This window comes from Perca fluviatilis, chromosome 16 (genome assembly GCF_010015445.1).
Source record: "Perca fluviatilis chromosome 16, GENO_Pfluv_1.0, whole genome shotgun sequence".
Lineage (NCBI taxonomy): Eukaryota > Metazoa > Chordata > Actinopteri > Perciformes > Percidae > Perca > Perca fluviatilis.
This window is the reverse complement of record NC_053127.1, coordinates 18376956-18400621: the sequence shown is the minus strand read 5'-3', so window position 1 is coordinate 18400621 and position 23666 is coordinate 18376956. Positions and strand designations below refer to the sequence as shown.

General features: G+C 38.5%; 1 protein-coding gene across 2 annotated transcripts in view; it reads left to right on the top strand.

The window, feature by feature from the left end:
• LOC120544112 (replication protein A 70 kDa DNA-binding subunit-like) overlaps nucleotides 1-21463 on the top strand; it is a 55452-nt gene extending 33989 nt beyond the window's left edge. The window contains exons 14-17 of one of the 2 annotated variants that reach the window (XM_039777684.1): nucleotides 5783-5959; nucleotides 6130-6237; nucleotides 6476-6562; nucleotides 21421-21463. In XM_039777684.1, the coding sequence (XP_039633618.1) occupies nucleotides 5783-5959; nucleotides 6130-6237; nucleotides 6476-6562; nucleotides 21421-21426 (378 nt within the window). In that variant the 3' untranslated portion in view covers nucleotides 21427-21463. Of the gene's footprint in view, nucleotides 1-5782; nucleotides 5960-6129; nucleotides 6238-6475; nucleotides 6563-12515; nucleotides 13280-21420 lie in introns of those variants that run through there. The other variant, XM_039777683.1, reaches the window with a different exon arrangement.
• Nucleotides 21464-23666: the final 2203 nt, after the last annotated feature.

Genomic DNA, 23666 nt, shown 5'->3' with positions numbered 1-23666 from the left:
GATCTCTGAGCCAGTTCTTTATGAAAACCTTGGCTGGAAGAGGATTGATATGTGAGTCAGCAAATCCTTCTCTCACTTGGGCAGCTGGCTACTGTTTGAAGACGAAATGAAAGAAAACCCTACAGATGACGTAACCTCAGAATAGCTACAGTACAACAGAGTTTGATAAAAGAAAATATTTCAGTGTTGAAAGCCAAGCACAGTAAACACAGGCTTTTGCCGTCAGTCCCTGAAAATCACAGAGTTACAGCTTTACTGTTTTGCACTCACACCAGAACAAGTCCATCATATTTCACTTACTTGCTCTTACTTGCTTTACTCTACTTATGCTTTTTCTAGCTACAGTATAACCCACAGCTGAACTGGCTGAAAAATGTAGGGAGTCACAAAGTGGAAATTGACGTCAGGCACGCTAAAACAACCCCTGCTACTAAACATTGCAGGGGCATAACACATAAGTTGGATGGTGTTTATATAGCCATGTAGAGATTACACTGATAGCCTCTTATTTAAAACTATCAGGGAAGATTTTCTGTGAACAGACGTGGATTTAGTGAGTCTCATTTGAACGCAAGCGTTTAGCCCAACACAAATCCACAGTGAGTCTTCCATTCATTGTAAATAGTTTCGGGCTGTGCTTTTCTATGACTTCCTGGATTAGAGTCATGGTTCTCTTGTTTTATCTGTGGCAGGGAGATAGTGATACTCACATATTAGCATTGCTGGTTGAACTGGCGTACGCCATTGAAGGAGCATATGAGAACTCTGAAATTGAACCTTGTGCCATTTTAAAAGTGTCATTGCACTGAATTATGCGATGCTTTAGACTAAAAGTGGTCTGCCACACTCATAAACCTTCTATCTAATTAATTAGGTTTATCTCTGACTAGTCTCCCTCATCCCTCATGTTTAATTAGAAGCCACTTATGGGTAGCTTCAAGATCAATGTCGTTTCTAATGAAAGTTTCTAATTATGTTTGGGAGTTTGAGGAAGCCTATAGGGCATAACAGTACCAGAAGGGAAGTAGCATGGACGGAGAACATGGGAGAGTGAGAGACTGGAAGAAAATCCAGGCACTTAAACTTCATGTCACTGACAAACCTGCGTTGCAGGATGGAAGGGGACAAGGCATTTACAACGGGGGGAAGAGTGTGGTGACTAAGAGGGAGAAGTGACAAGGGTTATTTAGAAAAGGATACGAACTGGCAGATGTGGGAAAAAGAGTTGAACTCAGATTTATTCCTCCTCTTTTTCTGTCTTTTTACCTTCTCTTCTTCTCTTTGTCTTCTCCTCTTTTCTGTCTCTGCCCTTTGTACCCCCAACCGTTACTGTGATTAAATGGCTTTTAGGGGGTTGTCTATCACACACTCTGAGGCAGCAGCTTTGGTAATAATGAAGGAATCCAAATCATTAGCTTATACTTTGAAGGAATCTAATTTGACATTCTGTGTGTGTGTGTGTGTGTGTGTGTGTGTGTGTGTGTGTGTGTGTGTGTGTGTGTGTGTGTGTGTGTGTGTGTGTGTGTGTGTGTGTGTGTACACAAGCATTCAAGTTGGCATGTGCAGCCACGTCAATTATGTGAAGTAGATTTTCACTTGGTTGCCCTTCCACATACAAATTTTAATTGCATTTAGGTGCCAGAAGGTGACACAGGGATTTGGTGTGATAAGAATGAAAAGTATTTTCAGGTGTGTGTGTTTATGAGTGCATGTATGAATCTTTAGGTAAGTCTGTGCACATATTTTTGTGTGTCTGTGAGCGTTGTTATTGTGCAGCGTTAATCAGCAGCTGCTCTTCTAGGTTTCTTTTCAGTGTGCTTAAGGTTCAGACTTTGCCCCAAGGCTTCTGTGTACACACTGGAATACAGAGGGAGACAAAAAAAAAACACAGAAGAAGGGCAGAGATGATGACAAATGCAGGGGGATCTATTTAAAGTGGTCTAGTTGTGATGGAAGTGCTATGGTCCAGATCCTGCTGACCGCTATCCTCACATTCTCTGTAGCATCTGCCACATCATGAGCCTTCAACAAGCCCCCAAAGAAAGTGTCCTGTTTTTTTCTTCCTGCCACATCCACCCTCCTACCACCTTCCCCATCCATCGCCTTCCCACCTCTTCAGCCTTCCAGCACTCCAATCTGCCCAAGTCTGCAAAATGTGATGAGGCAGACATGCGGGCGGAAACATGGGAGAGGGGTCTTGAGGGGGAGAGGGCTGTTGCTAACGGGAGAAATTCTCCTAATTAAAAAAACCTTCTTAGGAAGTGTTTCGGAGGGGTTTTTGCTGTGTGGCATGGGTACTGGGTAGATGGATGGGTGGACAGATATGGGGATGTGAGTCAGTGTTGGCTAGCGGGAAGAAAGTGTCAGGAAGCTCTAAGTCTGACTGACAGTATCTGTAGAGGTCGTGGGGACACAGGACAACATCAACCATCTCACAAGGGATGCAGAGAACACAATGGCCTTTTCACATTCAGTGCTCCTACTGAACACTTTACAGAGCGTGTGGGTTGTATAACGAAGGCAGGATTGCTCAGTCAGTGTGTGAATTTGGCCAGCATCCTAGAGAGAGTCTTTGATAGACTCATTTAGGCCAACATTAGTAATGAGTCTGGCCCAGCTATTGCTTGTAGTTTTTGTGTAGAATGGATTTTATAGCATTTCATTTTAAATTCTGGCTGTAATTCCAACATCTTGTTCAAGGCCTGCTCTCCTGGTGGAAGAAATACCCTCTGGTGAAGCTAGGAAAACGGATTTTTCTGTGGTCTCTTACATATGCATGTGTATCATATTTATCGCTTTGTGCTTGTTTATATCCATATGCAAGCTTTGTATGCAGGCGTATACACGTGTGCTTCTTCCCAATGAGACACAGTTCATCTACTGTGTGCATTTTTTGTATTTATGGAAATTGAATCCTGTGCTTCTCCACAGGATGAGAAAATAGTTCCCCCCCCCCCCAGAATTAGCATTTCTTTCCTTTTTAGCTGTTGATTTAACACAGTGTGAGTTCTGCCGCTTTAGGTGTTAATATCGGTTTAAATTACCGCAACATCGCTGCATTTTAATTTGATTCTGTTTGACTGTGTACACTTTAATTTAAATTCATAGTTGAAAAAAGTTTAGCCCATTGTATCTGTATTGCAAAGTAAGTTTTGTGTAAGTTTGAGTCTTTGCATACAACCTTGCATGTTAGTCATGTGTATGTGTTGTTATGTGTGTGTGTGTGTGTGTGTGTGTGTGTGTGTGTGTGTGTGTGTGTGTGTGTGTGTGTGTGTGTGTGTACATTAGCACAATTTATGTATTAGAGAGGGAGAGAGAGAGTCACCTCATCTTGCATAAATTATGCATAGAATTCTCCAACTCCCTCTGCTCTCTTTGTTAAACTGTTCCAAGATTGTTTAGAAGTCAAATTAAGATGTGTAAACAGCGTGCATCAACCAGCTGGACTGACTTGTTGGCAACAGTTTTACTGATGATGCCAAGTTTGATCTGAGTTTAATTAAATTTTGTACTTTTATTTTTTTACCCTAAACAGCTTATTTATTCGCATTATTAAAACTGTTGAAGGATGTCCTGTCTGCACTAGAAGGAGCACGTTTGCGCCTCCTTACATTCTTTTTCTCTCACTTCAGTTTGATGGATTTATCGGTAACGTCTCACAAGGATTAGGCAATGGTTATGGTTAGGGTTAGGTGCTTTGAAGTCAACGGTTGCAGCGCTGCCTGGAAGGAGACGTTGGGGGCTTAAAACACCATCGAGCGGTTGATGGGCTTTGGTTTCGTGACATTTGCTGTGTGCTGCAAAGTTATGATTTAAAAATACCAATAACAATTATACGAGAAAATGTCAAAAGAATACTCATAACATTTGGATGAGAACCGAGCATCCCCCCAAAGGTTTGATATGTGAATGTTTCTTTATGATCTTGCTGCGTTTGATTTCATCACAGAGCTGTTTAATGGGACTGCATTGACCACAGGATTGCTCTGAACCATTCCTGCACACTTTCTGTACTGATGGTAGCATTATCACAGTACCTATCACCTGAAGCTACGTGATGGTCATGAATGAATGAACATGGCCTGTAGAGTTGTTACCATGCATGCCATGCATCGCCTCCAGTGGTTGGTCTGGTTGGAACTGGAATTCATCAGACCAGACAATGTTTTTACAGTTATCAACTGTAGTATGGTGGGCAGGGGAGCTACCCTTTGAGCTAATCTGCTGTTGTACCCCAACAGAAAAGAGTTTGAAGCGTGTTCAATTTCAGAATTACGTGTTCTGAAATTGGTCATTGTACCTTACCACTCTTTTTGATTTTGACTCTTGTACTATGGACTAATGATTACTCATTGTGTTTTTACAGGCTGAGCCATCTGGCACCTTATTTATTTACCAAGATGCAGCCTCCTACATAACAAACGCTTTGATGAGGTGTCTTGTTCCGGTCCATTCGTTGTACATCTTTTAAGATTTGTGCTTTTAAAAAGCTTCGCAACAGCTTTTGCAATGTTCAGACTTGTTCTCCTGGCACACATAGCTCTGTCATTTTAAAGTCTGTGTATGTAATGACACCGAGAGAAAGAGAGGATCCACTTCTTCTGCAGGGGCAGGATTTCTTTAATTGATCATCCAGCCTCAAAATGAGACAAAGATGCTACCTCAACTAGGACCTTTACTGTATCTTTATTTTTAATAAGAAAAAAAGTTTTAAGAATGTTCCAGGCAAATGTGCTTAATGAGAAATGACAAAATTGTTTTAAGGTAAACAGTCAACATTTATACATTTACTAAGAATCATTTTTAAGCTAAGAGGTCGATAATTATCTGTTCCGAGTGCATGAGTGGCGTAGTCACACATGCATTTGGCTGCATCATTTCCAGAATCATGTGGCCTCACACTAACAGCCTGAAATGAAAAGCTGTTTCATGTCTGTGGTGTAGGCTTGAATTCTTCTTGCATTCGATTTTTGTTTGAAATTGACAATGCAACTGAAAAAGGCTTGGTAACAGTTTTATTCGAGGCTAAGACTTTAAAAAAAGAATCAGAGTGGTATGATCTGACATTTTAATGAAACAAGGCAAATATAAGACAGTCACAAGGACAGATACAGTTATCTTCATGTTTTTAACATCTGCCAGTACTACAAGAAACCACCCACACATTCAAGGGAGAAAGCTTCCAGTTAAACAGGGAAACTAGATGATCCATAACACTGCTACCCTGACTCACTTCCTTGCTCCTGCAACAGTAGTCGGTAGTATTCTGTCTGTTTACCACGTTTAGTGACTTGAAATATGCTTTTGAGGGCCAATGTTAATTATCTGGTGAATCATACTGCTACATTGTAGCAATTACACTGTTGCAGTTGCCAAGGTGATACATTTAATGCAATGCTCTTGAAATACATCTGGTCAATATTTTGTAAAGTTGGCTTGTCATTCTCCATGCAGGAGCAATGGGGTTTCACAAAAAAAAAAATTATATATATATATATATATATATATATATATATATATAATAGCAGCACAAACATTTTCTATGATTTAATGATAGTGTTTAAGGTTCATCTGCTTTGGTATATTTTTCCAGTATGTAACTTGATTTGCAGCTTAGATTTTTCCTCAGCACAATATTGTGTAAAGGGGTAGGACCTGCAAATTAACTGCAGCCTCTTAGACGTTCAAATTGCAGCAGTTTGATGTGATTTGGTAGTTTTTATTGATCTCGCTGCTACATAATTAGTTTTCCTCCTCTCCCACTTATGTTCTCTCTTCTCAGACGGACTATTTCAGCTGCATGGCGACAGTGATATACACTCGTAAGGAGAATTGTCTATACCAGGCCTGTCCATCTGCAGACTGCAACAAGAAGGTCATCGACCAACAAAACGGACTGTACCGCTGCGAAAAGTGTAACCAAGAGTTCCCTAACTTTAAATACAGACTCCTACTTTCTGTAAGTGCAAAATGCATACAGTGCACATCATTAATGTTCGTTTGTCACACATGCAATGTCGTTGACTTTGAGGAATATTGTAACTTCTGTGATAACTCATAGACGCACTCGAACATGGACACATGAATAATCTCTCCCCCCTTCATCATCTCTGTCTGTCTGACTCTCAGGCCAACTTAGCAGACTTCGGGGATAACCAGTGGGTGACATGCTTCCAGGAGACAGCTGAGGTCCTGTTAGGTCACAGTGCAGAAACACTGGGACAGCTCAGAGACACAGTGAGTGAGACACACACACACACACACACACACACACACACACACACACAACACACACACACACACACACACACACACACACACTGTGTTCTCCTTAAACTAGTTTGTTCCCATTTGACAAGAAAATTGCCTTAACAATTTTTCCAGGTCTAACTTTAACAGACCCTGTGTGTGTGTGTGTGTGTGTGTGTGTGTGTGTGTGTGTGTGTGTGTGTGTGTGTGTGTGTGTGTGTGTAAGGACGAGGCTGCATTCGATGAAGTTTTTCAGAAAACCAACTTCACAACTCACATCTTTAGAAACAAAGTCAAGCTGGAGACGTACAACGTAAGTAGCTATACACGGGAGCACACAATAGAATTTGGTACAATGCAATTTAGTTTCCCAGGAATAGAAAACGCAGAATGTAACCTCTTACAATGGTGCTCATCATTGTCCTGCAAGCTGTGACAACTCTGTCAGTGATATCTGCCTTGCAGGAATACTCAACCATGATTGGTTAATGCATGTTTGTTTCACACAGCTGTCTTATCTCTGTTCTGAACGAATACACCAGCAGTACACGTATAATGGTTCTGGAAAATGGGCTTTCAAAAATAACAAGGATTGCAAACAAGTGACATTGTTTTAAAAGCATTAAATGGTCTCATTTCAGTTCTAAAAATGTAACTGGAAGCTGCAGAACTTAATAGAACTTCCCTTGTCATGTTTTGTGGTGACGAATGAAGGATGATGATCACAACATGATGAGATTCAAAGCTTGCAGTGTTTAGAGATTAAGTATTTTGATTGGCACAACATTTTGTCTGATCTGCAGCAATCTTCAGGATGAGCTAGTTGCAGGCAGAGGTGGAAGGAGATGCTTTCCATACATTGAATAGCAGAAAGGCATAAAAGGAGCATGATAAAATCTTCAGAATGAATTCTACAAATAAAAAAGTGAACACTTGCTGTTTTTATGTGAAGCATCCCCTGGTGTTAAAGCATAAGGCATTGAGGTGTGTTGGTTCTTATTAATGGGCTACATGCCATTTGTAATTTTTTAACAACAAGACTTGTCACCAGTTATTATCTTTGGTTAAACTGCAGTCCCAAGAATGTAAAGCCACAAAACAAGATGCGCAAAATGCAATATAATCACAACGCACTCAGTCACACGACATGAATCCAAAATAATTTCAATTAGTATCACAGTGACAAGGGAGTTGTTATGTAGCCAGTGCACTTTGGATAACAGAAAACAAATGTAGCTGTGGATTCGTTTCTCTTAATTAGGCACCAATTAGCATTTAGCTATTGTCTGTCTACGCCTAATTAGCTTAATTATTCAGAGGCTAATTTGCTATGGGGGGCACATGCCGAGAGTCTGAGTGGAATGATTGAGATGTAGCATGAGCTCTGAAGGGTCTGTGTTCTGACCTCAAAAAACCCACAAGGAGCATTAAGCAAATTTCATAAACTGTTCTTCATAGTCTGGAAAATAATGTAAAACCTTCTCTATGAGGAGTTACACAAAGTCCTGGGAAAGTATTGCCATTCAGTCTTTTTTCACACAAAGGCACATTTTCTGTAGCTGCTGTCTAATTTAACATATGGTGATATTTGTTGCAATGAAGAGGAATCTTCATTTACAAATGAACAAAACAAAATGAAATATTCTTGACTGTCTGTTTACAGTGAATGTTAGCATACCACTGCTACTTACCATTGAACAAGAAAAAGCCTGAAGCCCCACTAGCAGATGCTGGAGGCTGCAATTTTCATTACAGCCCACAATACAGAAGGTTTGGTCAGAACAAACAACATACTGCTCATTTTGATTTAATTTTTTACAGCCTTACCAGTAGTGGCGCTCGAAATACAGTTTGTCCTCAGGGCTGCAGGAGTCATGTGGTACAAGCATGAATGTTCTCTCTAAATCATCCTCTGAGAACCATCGATATCAATAACACATTTTCATGGCAATCTGGACATAAAATGTGAGACAAACAGCCAGTTTTCTAAATGAGTGATTCCTTTAAAAATATGACCAGCTTTACAGCAGCTATGAGGAACTTTCAGTTTGTGTTGATTCTAACAGCCCCTTTATACAAAAGCAGTAGTGTCATAAAGATATTTTCTAGCTGTCACGAGCCAAAGCATTAGCAAGAGTTTGTTGTAGCAACCAACATAACTAGAACTGCAATCGGTTATGAACGGGGTCCAAGCCCCCCAGTGCAAGTCTCCCCCGACGTTTAATAATAATAATAATAATTTAATTTAGGCTACTGACGTACAATCACATCTCGCATTGTAAAGTTATTTTATGAATGTAATAGACATATCACATACCTGTCTAGGAGAAAGAGGGCCAATTCAGGGTTGGTTTTGAATCATTTACAGTCCCGTAATTGTCTCCATCTATTGAAAGGGTCACAGATTTCGGTGTAACACCGGAAAAACCCAAGTCAACTTGGTTCGGGCTTTCAACAGATTGAGACAATTACAGGACTGTTAATGATTCAAAATAATAACCTTCATAAAATCTCTAATATGTGAGATATTTACTGTAGAGCCGGTCTACCTGCCGTAAATCATTTTGTGACTTTGCTGGAAAAATCGGACCCGGGCAAAAACTATATATAAAAAAAAAAAGTGTCCTTTTCACTGTTAGTCTCGTTTGCTGTTACATGTCATTTATGATCATTAGATTCCTCATAGCTACTTTAACATAACAACCCATTAATGAATAGCATAACATGGCACAATAAGCACTCCTCATTAAAGTCTATATTTTGCAGTGCATGCCTTTTAGCGGAGTTAAACACTAGACCTGCCCAAATCTACAACTATAACAGTAAAATACAATTGAACATACAGTATATAGAACAGTTAATTTGGAAAAACCTCACTTATTAATTGCACTTCAAAGGTGAAGCGCAGAAGTGAGCGAAACAGCATTGAGGTACTGGTGTTGATGACATTTCTAGGAATTATTTGTCAAGACTACCAACACAATTAACATAAATCCTATCTGTTTTTTTCCTGCACCTTTTAATTAATTGTCATATTTTTGTAGTGTTGTAGAAAAAGGACAAGAATTGATATGCCACAAAGTTACATAATGAGGTCTGAGCAGATACATATTCTAAACGAGTCTTATCATTGTATTATATGATATTATTGTCAGTGGGTGTTAGTCAAAGTTGACGTTTTTTGTTTCAGAGCTTCTGATTCAAAAAGACGAGCACAGAGCAGAAAGAGTCTGTGATTCACATGTTCAGTGCCCTTCTACCTCAGCTTTAGTTCTTTCCCAGTCAAGAAAGATCAGACATCTACCACAGTGTTTTCATATAAATAGAACAGTGTCATGAAATATCAGAGCCTAACAAGATTAATGTAATTGTAATTTTTTATAACAAGAACACAGAGAAAGCACAACCACGCTCAGGATCATATTTTAAAGATGCTGTTTGTTCTCTTGCGTATAAACTCAAGTTTGAATTGTTTTAGGGGATAATAAACCAATTGTTAGACTTAACAAGCACAATGCACTAAAATCCCCATCAAGTATAAATGTGAAACCGCACAATTTTGGTGATTCCAGTGGTGCAGCAATCTTTGCTTCTTGATTTTCAGACTTACATTTTTTTAAACATGTCTATCTGGAGGTGTTGGACCACACTTTCTGACAGATGAAATAATTTTAATACAAATCTTTTCCTTCTCTGTTACTGATATCACGCTTCATGACTTTATTGATCAGCAGAAGGGAAATTCATGTTACAAGAAACAATTTAAAGAGGTATGAAACAGAACTACAGTATTTATTATAATACATTTAAAAAAAGCTATATATATTACATATACCTTAATTATGCATTGTCCAAATATCTGTCCAAATAACTGTGCAAATAGATATGAGGAAAGGTAGTTTGCATAAAATAAATGTAATTAGATTAAATATACAGCAGGTATGCAGTGAGCGGGTTTTCAGATGCTGTTCGACAATCCAACAAGCCCCTCTTTTGAAGCATACTGGCCCCTTATCAGTAGAGTAGTCCATGTGAAAAAGACAAAATGTCACATTTTCCACTTTGATAGTTTATGTTGTTAGTAGGATGGCAGCTGTAAGTTTTTCATGTATTATGGAAACATCTGGTTTATACCAAAAACTGACAAATATGCAATATAGTATTTAAATAAGATTCCATCTTAACAGTCTGTCATGTTTCATTAAGGTGGAGCCCCACAGAGACAGGAGAGTGCACGAATCAGGCACTTATAGAAGAGGCCCATCTCATCTCTTAGTGGAGTTAATGGAATTCAGATGATGGTGAAGATCAGATTTGGCCTGCAGAATTAGATTTACTGAGTACAGAAAGTGCATTTTTCACATACACACCTAATTTGCATTTGTTTAAAAGACGAACCAAGGTTATTAATGCAATTAGAATTTGGGAAAGTGTATCTGATTTCCAACCAATAACTAGATCCAATATATTGAGTCCCAGTCATAGGGAGTCTTTGAGTCTATTCCAGGCTGGTTGTCTTAAATCTGTGGTACTATACTGTTCCGAGCATCTGTCTGTCTAAAATGAATGGATTGTTTTTGTCTAAATGAATACATTAGTGTCAGATGGGACCTGTTTTCCTGCCTTATGTTAACAGACAGGTCATTGAGAGCCACACACTCTTTACATCATATACAAACCACACTCTGGGCAATCTTTGTCAATCACATTGAGGTATATTTGCTGTCCTTGTGCATGTGCATCCTTATGTGGCTTAGAAGGTGCCATTCAAAGCCTTATGAATATGATCATTTACATGTTGCTTCCTTATCTTGTGTCTGACAATGAGCACTTATGACGGGATGGGTGAACAAATTAACAAAGCTATTAAACAATACAGTAGCCCTTCAATATACTTTTGATGAAGCTTATTGCGGACAGGAATATTAATTCAACTGCGGATAAGGTAGTTTGTGGTGCGGTTAAGAAAATAGGGCCACTGTGTTTTTTTTTCCATTGGCCAATTGTAATTTCCCATTTAGCGATGGTGCCAACTTTTAAAGTTCATAAGATAAATAGAAAATTATGTTACTGTAAATATACAGCATGTAATTGTCTTGAGGCTCTGCTTAGGTACAGCGGTGCTTTAAACTACATGCTAACGTCCACATGCTAACCTGTTAACCTAAGTTGCTGACACCACGTTTAGCAACTTAGTTTAGTGTGTTAGCATGCTGACACACTGGAAATAAATCTTATTAATATTGGTTTATTTATTCTTTACAGCTTAATTATTCAAATTTCTCCGCAGGGATCCTCCATTTTGTGTAGTTCTGTTCAGCACAGTATCTCATTAATTCTCTGTGAGGTAGTAAGAGGTGTGTGTTGGCTATTGGCTTCTGTTGCGTGTGTGTGTTAAAGTGTGTGTCTACATGTCTTGTAAGTGAGCCAGCATCAAGAAGTTGTGTTGTTTTAATTCTTCAGGGAGAAGAACCCCACCGCACCCCACCATCTGAGGCAGAGAATAGGGGTTGAATGTTAGGCCAATGAGTAATTGTTTTCTCCAGATGTGATTGGAACATTAGTCCACACATATTACAGAAAATGAACAAGCCTTCTTTCTCCCAGTCCCTGTCCTTTTGAAGACCATTACTTTTATATAAGTTGTCACCTTCTGTCAAATGGAACCTTGTCGTCGTCGTCGTCGTCACACACTTGTGGGTTTTCCAGGTGTGCAGTCAAAAATAGTAGAAAGAGCAAGAGTTGTCACTGTAAAAATAGTTTAAAGAAATGCTGATACTGTCTTAGATGACAAAAAAAAGCAAAGCAAAAAAAGCAGAAATTAGACTGTACTTTGAAATTTACTTGGCTAACATCTTTTTGCACGGATTTTGGGAGATGGATACTTTCTCATCCCTGGTAAAAATGAATAACAAGACGAGGACTTGCCTGCCAGTTGAGTTAGACCTACATGTTTCTCTCTGTCCCCGCATAATAAAATACTAGTGAAGGTGTGCCATAGTTTGAAAAATGATCTACAGTAAGTCATGACAGCTGGCACCAAAGACCAGCCAACAGCAGATAGACCATTCAATATTCCACCAGAAGCAGTTTACCCCATTCGGTAGCAGTCTAAACACAAATTTGGGCTTGGAATTGGTTACCATTTAAACCTATTCATTTTTTTTCTCACTACATTCTCTTATAACATTTATTTCTTGAGGCTAGAAATGTCTATTCTTTCAGATGTTGCAGCACCTAACTTAAGGTTTTTCTTCCCTTCTCAGGATGAGAGTCGAGTAAAGGTAACTGTAATGGAAGTCCAGCCAGTTAACCACAGGGAGTACAGCAGGAGACTCCTCAGTAACATCCGTAAATTGGCCAGATGAACTCTGTCCCAGTCATCCAAACGCCTGCCTGGTGATTAGTCTTCCACTGGTCTCTGACTGGTGTCTGACTTTTTCTATCAGCGAGATAGCAGCATATCTGACTGAGGCAGCAGAGGGGCGGCCAGTGATTCATCTAATTAAATGGCAGCTGAATAAAAGGCTGGTATTTAGTAGTTCACTTCCTTGAACAGGCCATTTGTGAAACACTGGAAACGTGATGGAAATGACTTTTACCTTTTTAATTTAATGACATTTCAACAGAGCTTTGATTATTTGATTACACATAACCAGTTTAAGACCTGCTTACATTTTTCTTATGTTTCATGTATCATACATGCTAAGATCACAGCGTTTTATCTTTTTTTATATACAAATTATGTATCTCTTTGGTGTTAAATCTGTGGTGGTGATGCTCAGTGTGAGTTGAGTGAGACGTAGATGAGTCAGATTTTATTTAACTTTCTTTGTTTCAGTTTAAAGATAAAAGCATGTCAAAATGATGTGCAACATTCATGTGAACGCATTTGTTTTAACTGTTTTACACATTTTGTACTGCTTGTTTAAATTATTTTTTGAGTTAAAAAAATTTGTTTGGTTTGCTTCTGCGCTTCCAAAAAATGTCAAAAAAGGAATGAGGGACTTAAAGGATGTCAAGATAAAAACATTGTTTGTCTTTATTACTGTTACACCATCACTCACTCCTAAATCCACTTAATTTACCTTGCCATATCTTCTTATCCACACGTGGAATCTTTTGTATTTAATGTGTAAAAATAAAAAAGCAGGCAGGTCCAGTTTAGCCTCGGTTACTGCACACAAACAAGCCAGCCAAGAACATGCAACATTTGAATGAAATATGTTACTGCCCAACACAGCCTACTGTATAAACTAAAAGTAGGATTGTTGCAACACTGGATTGTGCGCACACAAGGCTGATCCTTCTTTTCCAATAGCACCATGAGACCTGTAGAAAGCACTGTAATTATTGCTAGCTACGAAGCTTATCGTCTCATTATGGACAGTGTCGATTTTCTTTGCAAAAACCTAACCATTTTTCATTGATTTATGCATCTGTCCATTTTCTGCTGCTTTTCCTGATCCAGCTTGTGGTAATTTAATACATTTTATCATTAGGAATTATTGTTATATACTGCTGGTAAATACTGAAATAAAATTGTAATTTCCCTGATAAATCAGGCACTTTACTGCTCTGCACACCTGTTCTACACTGAATTATGAAGTCACTTTCAAATTAAATGTATCAACATTTGAAACTACTACTTTGTGGTGTTCAGTAGGGGTGGGAATCACCAGAGGCCTCACGATATGATATCGCAACACTTACGTCACGATACAATATTGCAATTTTAAACATATTGCGATATTCTGTGATATATTGCAATATATTACCTTTTTTCCAACTTCAAATTAATTTCAAATGATGTCCCCAAAAGGATTCTTGTCAACATCTGTTTCATCTATAAAGATACATTTCTCTGTTTGTTCACTGCTGCAAAATGAGATTTTCAAGCAGACAAACTGACCAACACATATATAATAATAGATTGATACTTGGAGTCTGTGTATTGATACAGTATTGCCACAGAATAGCGCAATACTATGCTGTATCAATCCCCTCCCCCACCCCTAGTCTTCAGTGTTGGTATACAGTACATTCAGACCCTGGAAAGCAAGCACAGTGCTACAGTAGCGGGCCTCAATAGTAAGGTGTGGCTCAAGGACATGGCACTAATTTGTGTTGACAGCAAGCCGCCTGCTCCCCTCACTCTGAGCACCATCAGTACCATCTCCTGCCTGCCACGCTGTGTGTGGAGGTTTGGGAGATTAAACACGGACACACTGATCTTTTTCTTTTGTCAGTTTCACTTTTCCCTTAACTTTTTCTGTTATCTCTGACTCCCTTCTTTTTTTCAGTTCTAAGGCCGAAGTCTCTTATCATCTCTTTTTTTAACGACAGCACAATCAGACATAGTGGCCTAACATGTACTAGGCTAATACAGACTGCATTTTAAACCCAAAGTGAAAGGTATAACAGAATTAAGTGAATGATTAAAGATTGCTTCTGATTCATGTGTAACTGATGAACAAATTCAGAAATGGTCCCACACAGTTCAAACCACTAACAGTTCACATGACCCCAACTTTTAAGGGTTTGCTTTACTCTGAAACTCTGCCAGGACATTTTTATAATTTGCTGGCATGAGCAGATGCTGTAAGTGTAACTCTGTGTTCTGTTCAGCAAATCTAAAAAAGAGTCCATGAGATCAGAAATTAATTTCCAACTTAAAGCCTTGCTGGTGATTGAGACTTAAGATCGAGACACGTCAGTCTGCAGCCCCAAGGCATTATGGGACAGGAGGACACAGTGAAGAGATTAAGAGAAATAATTTTTTTTGTATTGCCCTTAGAGAACTTTATCTGAATGTGACGTGCTAAGCAGTAGTGAACTGAATTGCTGGTAAGGTTGTCATATCTTCTTTCTGGGAATGTGGGACCTTCAGTCTGGTGAATATGCAGTTTGTCACTATCTGCAGAATGTGTGTGAGGCTACAAGGACAGCGAATAGAAATGAGCTGTGGTTATCATGCAGGTCGTAGCCCTGATCACAGTCTATCTGACCGCAGTCTTATCTGAAAACACTGTAGTTCAGTCAAGCTGTCGTGTGTGTGTGTGTGTGTGTGTGTGTGTGTGTCTGTATGAGACCACCATTTCCCTGTACTCCTGATAAATATAAGTCCAATATTCACTCTCTTTTTGCTCTGTTTTAGGTCTTCCCCAACTCCTGAGAGAAATATCTATCAAGCAAGAGTGGTGGGATCATAGACTGTAAAAATAATGGATGTAGCCATCGGTTACGTCACTCATTGATTTGTGTGACCATATTTGGGCAAAAGGGCAGAGCAGGTAGAGGATGATGTGTCTTAGCCAGTCTTGTGTATGGTTTAATCATGCTGTGCTAAGCTAAATGCTAAAAGAGGTAAATTTGCTGATTTTCAAACCTTCTGACGCAAGTCATCCAGCAGAGTTTAACTGGCAGGTAAATGCAGACCACAGGGTACTAGTGCCTTTGGTCAGCATGTACCACAGTACACATAGCTGGTTGAAAATCTGCAGACTTTCTCTTAAGTTAACAGCTAACGCCAGCAGTAGCTAGCTTGGTTGGCAGAACGTTAAACAAGATATTTCAAGGCAACCAAAGTGTTCCAATTAACTTTGATGAAATGAAAACAGTGAGAGGGTCAAAGTTTAAGATGAAAACATGAGCAACACACAAAAACAAGTGACAAAATGAACATCCTGCTGTACTGAAGAATACTTGAAACTAGCAATTGAGGCCATAAACTCATTGTTTATTGTTTGTTTACAAAATGTTTATTGAGGTAATAAATTAAGGCAGAAGTAGAGTCATTTTCTCATAGAGAAACAGACTTCTTTTTGGAGCCAGTGGAGTCGCCCTCTGCTTGAAATTAGGTACTTCTATCTATCACTCTTCAGGCACGGAAGATGCAGAGAGCCATGATGCATGGTGAGACTTTTGTATGTAGCGCCGTAACTGAAGCAGTGACAAGTCACCTGAGTATACTGTAGTGTTTGGTGGGAGGTCTAAGTTTGAATCTGATCAAAATTTGACCCTATCATTATCCTTGTGATTATTTCCCAGATAAACCTAGTAACCCCCGCCCCCTAAAACCAGAAAAAAGAATGATGAGCTGTTCTTTTGAATATCAAATATCATACTCTTCTTTTAGAGAGCTTTATATTTGTATTTCTTAAAAGACTCAAACAAATATGTGAACATAAAAGTGCTCCAAGGAGTCGGATTCCGGTTTGTGAAGAAAAAGAACTGAACTCAGCCAGCGCACACAACATCCCATCAACTATGTTGTGCTTTGATGTGCATAACTTAAAAAATTTTGTTTAATCCACAACATGCATCCACTGGCAGGAAGAAAAAATTGTGTTTGCCCCAAATCTCGTCGGTCGGCCAACTTCATCTCTACTGGTCTTGCAGAACATTTTGATTGATCGGTTTGACTACTCAAGGATTTCACAGTGTTATCAAGGACACTCTCTCAAGCGTATTTATAGGCTCTATTTCCTGCGTGTGTGTGAGTGTATGTATGATCTTGGTTCCAGAGGCAGCACAGGTATTCTGCAGGATATTTCATGTTATATGTTCATGGCAGGGCTGCAGATTTTTCGCTCTTAACTTTCCTCTCTTCTAGAAGGCCATTCTATTGTTCAGCCCTCCCTTCTTACCTCCTTCCACTCTTTACATAAATTACCCAATCCCCCTTCAACGCCCTACTCATTCCATTATTCTCCTCATCTGTCATTTCCTGTCCACCTACATTATCTGTTGTTTTTTTCACACACCAGCATCATCATAATTTCTCTGAGCTCCTCATTGATTTCTTTCTCCACTCCATGCTGCCTCTCATCTTCTCTTGTCTTTGTTTCTCTCCTACCCACCACCAGTTAAATAAACCTTCTCTATTGCCCTCTCCCTCCAGCAGATTTGGCCTGAGGGCATTTAAGTACATTTTTTCTGCTCCACTTGGAGAGCCAGAGGCCATGCCAACACCAAGGCCAGCATGCACTGTGCACACTATGTGCACATTAGTGGTCTATTCCAGTAGGTACGTGATAACTGGCAGATTCAATTGGCATTGGCATGTTTATCTGGCATGCATACCTATTAAATGGATGATTAAATTAAAGAACACTACCAGGAAGGCTAATGGTGTTAGAGGGAGCTGGTGCATTACATGATCACAATGGCATTTTGTTTGACTAAAAATGATAGTTTACACTGACACATTTACTGTAGATACATCAAGCATTATTATGCATTTGTAAATGCATTTGTTTTTGCACTCAGTGTGGGAATTGGGGGTTAAATAGTTGTGTTATGTGTAATGTGTTAGATTTCAGTCTGTCATGATCAATGAGCTGCATGAGTTATTTTATGAGGGGTTTAAATTATACTTTTTGTGGTACACACCTGATCATCCTGCTAAGCTCATGGTTGTTATCCACTTGTGTTCTTGTGTTTTGAGTTTGTACCCAAAACATGGAAAATACAGTATTATTATCGATCCACCATCATATTTTGAGACATAAAATGCACTGCCTTGAATAATAATTTATGCCTGACATGTTTTTTCCACAAAGATTCTTCAACACATTTTTTATAGGAGTGATTTAAAAATGCACTTTAAGATCTTTTGATAATTTCCGGGGGGCAGAGAGTTTGGATACTATTCTCTCAAATGAAATCCAGACAGCTTCTCATGGCTTATTAAAAAATGACATAAAAGTGGACAATGGGTGGATCAACAAACCACTGTTTGTTTCCCGTTTCCAACTGTCAGTTGTCATTTGTTTTAACAGGGACAGCGGTCATTCCCTAACATTAACCAAGTTTTTTATTATTGTAATCATAATGACAATAGGCCTATTTAAACCCAAACTACAATGTTTCTCTAAACCAAATTAAACTGTTTTTGTGCCTATAGTGGCATCACATCAGAAAACGCTGTGTTTTGTTCTGAAGGGCATGGACCAACAACTTCATTTTGTTTTTAATTGTTTTTGATTTAATTAGAAAATTTGAAGGACATGTTGTAGGCTACATCTCTCACAGTGGCACATTTAGCACATGGTGAAATACAAGAATTTCTTTGAATATTGTCGGCGTGAGAGCAAGTTATAGAGGTATTAAGACAATTTCCCAAGGCTTCCCACTCTTTCGGCCCTGGCAGATTATCTGTATCGGCGTTTTATTTGCCTGATAACCAATAAAGTTAATTAATTAAAATGTCTGCTACTTTTGGCTCCACTACAGCTCTGTGTCTGTCCCTCTGCTTCGCTTTCACTCACCATTGAGTCTGACTTAATGTCCCGCCCACAATCTGACGATCTTTTACTGTGTATTATGTTGAAAGTTTCTAATTTATTTAATAATTTCTTAAAGCACTTAAATAAGGTTTTGTGTTGGAGTTTGTAACCAAAATCTTAATTTTCACTTAAAGATTTTCATTTTCACTGTAAATCCATATCGGGTTCAAATATCGGTTATCGGTTTCATTAACTACTAATAATCAGTATCGGCCTTTGAAAAACAGTATCAGTCTATCCCTACCCATTAAGTCATGCAATACTCAATCCATTATAAGCACAGAAAAAGCCTGAATGAAACACTAAACTTAAACAGTGATACCACAAAAACTGTAAAAGATATAATGAAGCTGAATACAACTGTAATAGCTAAAGGTTTTGTGAACAGTTTAAGTTTGAAGGACGTCTGTTGGTAAAAGTTTGTGGGAGGAGTAGCATTTCAAAAAGTAAGAAGCTTTGAAGAGGATTTGAAGATTGCTGCATTGACTTTAACGTAAAATAAAAATTGAAAAAAGCTTGATGATCTAAAAAGTCTAAATATCAGAAAATAAGGTTGGAGGCGTCCCATCATGTGCTTTAAGAGCTGAACATATTTTTTTAACAGGTTTTGTATCTGAACATATGCAGAAGTTAGAGGTGACCACAGAAAGTTGAAGAATAAAGAATCAGATAACAATACAGTTAATGCTGCTGAATCAGCATTCACACATTAGCTTAGATAATACATAAATGCACTCTTGTAGGACATCTGTTATCCAATGCAAGAAACAGATTTTTGATGATATTTGGGCAAACAGAACCTGTGGAAAAGTTCTGTTTTTTTCTTTTTGAGTTGTGAGAAGGGGGGGCACAGTCCTTGTTTAAAGTCACACACTGTGACCGATATCAGAGAGAGTATGTTGGATGACAGTCATTCACATCACTGCCAGACTACAGTAGCCTTATAATATGACACCATTCCCCCTATTTTAGGAATTTCATCAGGTCATATTAAGCAGCATATCATCTGCAAAAAGTGTGTGAAATTTTTAAGAGCAGTGTTTCACTTCCCTCTCTGGCTAAAAGTTTTAAGTGTGTTGCACCTGATATCTGTATATCTGTGTATCTGTAATCACACCCAACAGTGATATCACAGTGTACTGGCACTTGCTGGAATACAGTTCTTCATCATCAACTACTCTGCTAAGTTGTTCTATAAATATTCAGATGGGGGAGAAACATAACAAATGCTGATTTTTCTATATAAGGCATGAGGGCCATGAATAGTTTGGGCTAAAGTGTTAGACAGTGCTTTTCACCACCATCATCAAAACACCAAATGGAGAGATATCTTTTGGTAGAATGGGGTTCATCTGTCCAGTAGACTTTAAAGACTTGAAGAATCAATGCATTAAATTGGTTCTACTGGCTGTATGTTGTTTTTCTTTAGAACCTTGCTTTTAACCCATATATATGTTCATGCAAATATTACTTAGTAAAGCAGCATAATTGCCACAGAACAAAACGGCATGCTATGTCACAATACACCTTTGGTGTGTGGCAATTGGGTGACATTAGGACAAATACCTTTAATACATGGCATCCCAATTGCACTGCCCCTCATGATTGCTACTGCCACAGCTGCATTTCCTTTGATGGATGTTTTCCTCTGTAATTGTTGAATGCCCCCTAAGAAAATGTTTCAGTTGCCTTTAAAATATCGATGTGATGCAATGTCCAACCAGTTATATTTAAAAATAATAATAATAACCAGTGCACAACAGCAACCAAACTCACTTTGTTGTCATTATTGAAATGTTTAGGTTAGACTTAGGGTAATTATTTAGAGTAGACTTTTCCTTTATGGTTGATTATGTTGTTAACGATTTTGATCTGAACTGTAAACAAATTGCAGCTAAGCTAAGCAAGATGACCATAATCTGCATGGATGCACAGTTCAGTAAACACTGCTTGTAGCGAAGAACACAAAGATATCACATTGTTGAAGGTAACTTAACGATATGATTTATACTCTATAGTACTGATTTATATGAATATGGTTTGGGTTATAGTTTTGTAAGCTTTGAAGTATTGAAAAGTTACATAAACAATTTGACAACATTAATCTTTTTCCAGAAGCAGTGTCCCTGTAACCCCACAGGGACTATTTATTTACTAGAAAGTTGTTACAGTAGAAAATGATTACTCAGAGCAGCATTGTTTTTTCAAAGCTGTGAGAACCACAGATAATAATAATAACCTTTATTTAATCAGGAAAATCCCATTGAGACAGAGATCTCATTGTCAAGGGAAGCTGAGTACATGGAAACAAAACTACTGTAAGAGTCTACAGTCACGCTAGCGGCTTTGTGAGGCTGTACTGCTAAATGCTAACATCAGCATGCTGACATGCTCACAGTGACAATTAGAACATGCCTATGATTGTCTGTTCTTTGGCCACCTACCTGCCGCAGCCTACCTGTTTCAACATGTATGTCTCTACTGTCTGTTTTGCTATACTGTAGATTTTGCTGATGTTCTCAGTCTGTATCCTGGTTTCTGCATTTGGGTCATGCTAGCAAAAGAAACAGTCCACAAAATTCAAAATGGCATTAAAACCCAAATACCCTTAAAGTGGTGGGAGCTTGACAACTGTGCAAGATGTTAAGTATTTAAAAATGTAATTTAGTTTTAGTATCCTTATTAATTCCTCCCGCTGTACCCATCCAGAAGCTAAACATTTTTCAGTCAGTCCATGTGATGCCATCTCTGTGTTCTCCTGTAGTGTCTTCAGGATGAGCCAGTAGATAACTGTCTTAAGCCTCTATCTGCATAACCTCTAATCTGATCACAAAGAGATGACAGGTATAACTCCCCCCTTGTTTGTTTTTCTTATCTGCAGGATTAGATACACCTGCTAAGGGATGGTTCCACATACTCCACTTTTCCATTACCAGGTAGAGGTTTACATTAAAGTCTGCATAGATGTCTGTGATTTAGCTTTTTATACATTCATGAATTAACTGGTTTTTTTCCACCTTCAGGTTGAGGTTTAAACTCATTCAGTCCTCAACATCATGACACTCAAAGCAGCCTAAAGCCATTTGTTCATATTCCAAATAAAGTCTTGTTTTTCACGTTTTAGGGATTTTAAATAATTTATAAAATCAATCAAATAAATGAAATGGTTTGAGTATGAAAGTTCATCATTGACCTTTGGAAAAACCCTAATCCAAGGTCTGCTTGCTTGTCTTTTCCAGAGCTTTCAACTGTGTCTCATGATCTCAACTCTTCATCAGCAGATGGAGTTTGCATTATGATTGTGGTACAGTACAGTATTTGCTGATTCTGATTAAATTAACCAAATCAGATGTAAGATTTTGTCTGAAAAGAATCTAATGTTGGAGAAGTCAAATACTGTGCACATACTGTGCATGAGTGTGCAGAAATCTCTGTGCAGTGCATTTGTATTCTCACAAAGGGCGCTTTAGGAGGGGAGGGTGGAACATAAAAGGGAACGATGGGGATTGTCTATGCAGCATATGGATAATTCTCATTATGCTAGCATGTGTTTTGTAATGATTTGTTGAAGAATTGCATTATCCTGCCATGGAATCAGAGTCAGCAGATGTGGTGATGTGTCTGTCTGCTGCTCTGCTCCACGTTTCCAGCTGAGAGCTAAGTAGAAACATGGCTAATTATCCAGTTTACACCACAAACGTAATTACACCCCTATGGAGAGTTACACGTTGAATGTGCAGTGGGTACTGAGTGTGAGGAAATGGAGGGTGCGGAGGCTGTTTCCTCTGTGTGTTGTGTTGATTCCTCACAGGTACATCAGTGAAGTGTTATTGGGAGGATCTTCTTGAAGCTTACAGGGCAGATTCATATTTAATTAAGCATTGAAACACCCTTTACATTTTACCATTTGAGCAGGATTAATAGAAAAATAAATAAAAGAGTCATTTGAAATGGCGGACATAGTATTTTTTTTATTTTTATTTAACCTTTATTTAACCAGGTTAGTCTCATTGAGATATAAAATCTATTTTTCAAGAGAGACCTGGCCAAGATAGCAGAACAAGTTTGTTACATATAAAAACAATTTACAATAACAAAACAATCACAAAAGAGGCAAAGACATCTCAAGTGCATTTCAATTAAATAAAAGTACCATTAGTTAAAACATTTGCAGTAGAACATGTATGTCTTGCTATTGAGCTTTCAATACCAGGTATCTGACTTACAATAAAACAATGCATCTTCACACTCATAAATCTCTCTTCCAGAGGAACGTGGCTAATCACAGGCACACCACATGTCTGAAGCTGTTATTTAGCCAGATTATAACAGCAGGAGGTAGCGAACAACAATGCTGCGGACCACATTCCTAAACAAACCTCGGGAGGTGGTGATTGCTGGAAATTTTGCAACCTTGTATTAAATTTGATTTTAAAGAAAAAAGGAGAGGGCTTATATTAAATGGGGGATTGGAGAGTAGGGGCTGTCACAGTGAGTTAATGTGTAAAAATGATCTTTCTTCCTTGTTCTATTGTATCAACCTGCTAAACGACATTCTTTGTTGTGACTTTTACCCACATTAAGCATGTGAGCTAACATATTCAATCACACAAAACCATCCATTAATCAATCACACACTCAAAATGCTGCAATTACTTCAGCTAAGTTAACTTAAGTGATCTGTTCATGAATTTCACACGAACACAGGAGGGGATGACAAACATAGGAATAGAAACTGGAATAACAATAAGCTACAATCAAAAACCTATCATCATTGCACAAAAGGTGTAACATCTCTCCTTTGTGCTTGAGGGCACTGAACTGCAGCGACACCTTTTAAGTGCTGTATTTAGACAGAATAATATTTAATTGTCCCTGTAGGGAAATTTGCCTTGGAATCCATGTTGCTGCGCCATTACAAAAACAGTTGTGGCACTCATGTGACAGATGTAATCTAACATGATCCACTGTTTTGCAGAGCACAGAAAGCGATAATGCATATAGATAGTGGCCTTCATGCACTGAAAGAGGAGAAGGCTGCAAGCGGATTATATTAAACTGCAAGTTTAAAAACATTAAAAAAGGCTTTAGAAGTGATTAATATGGTATATATTGATTTCAACATGT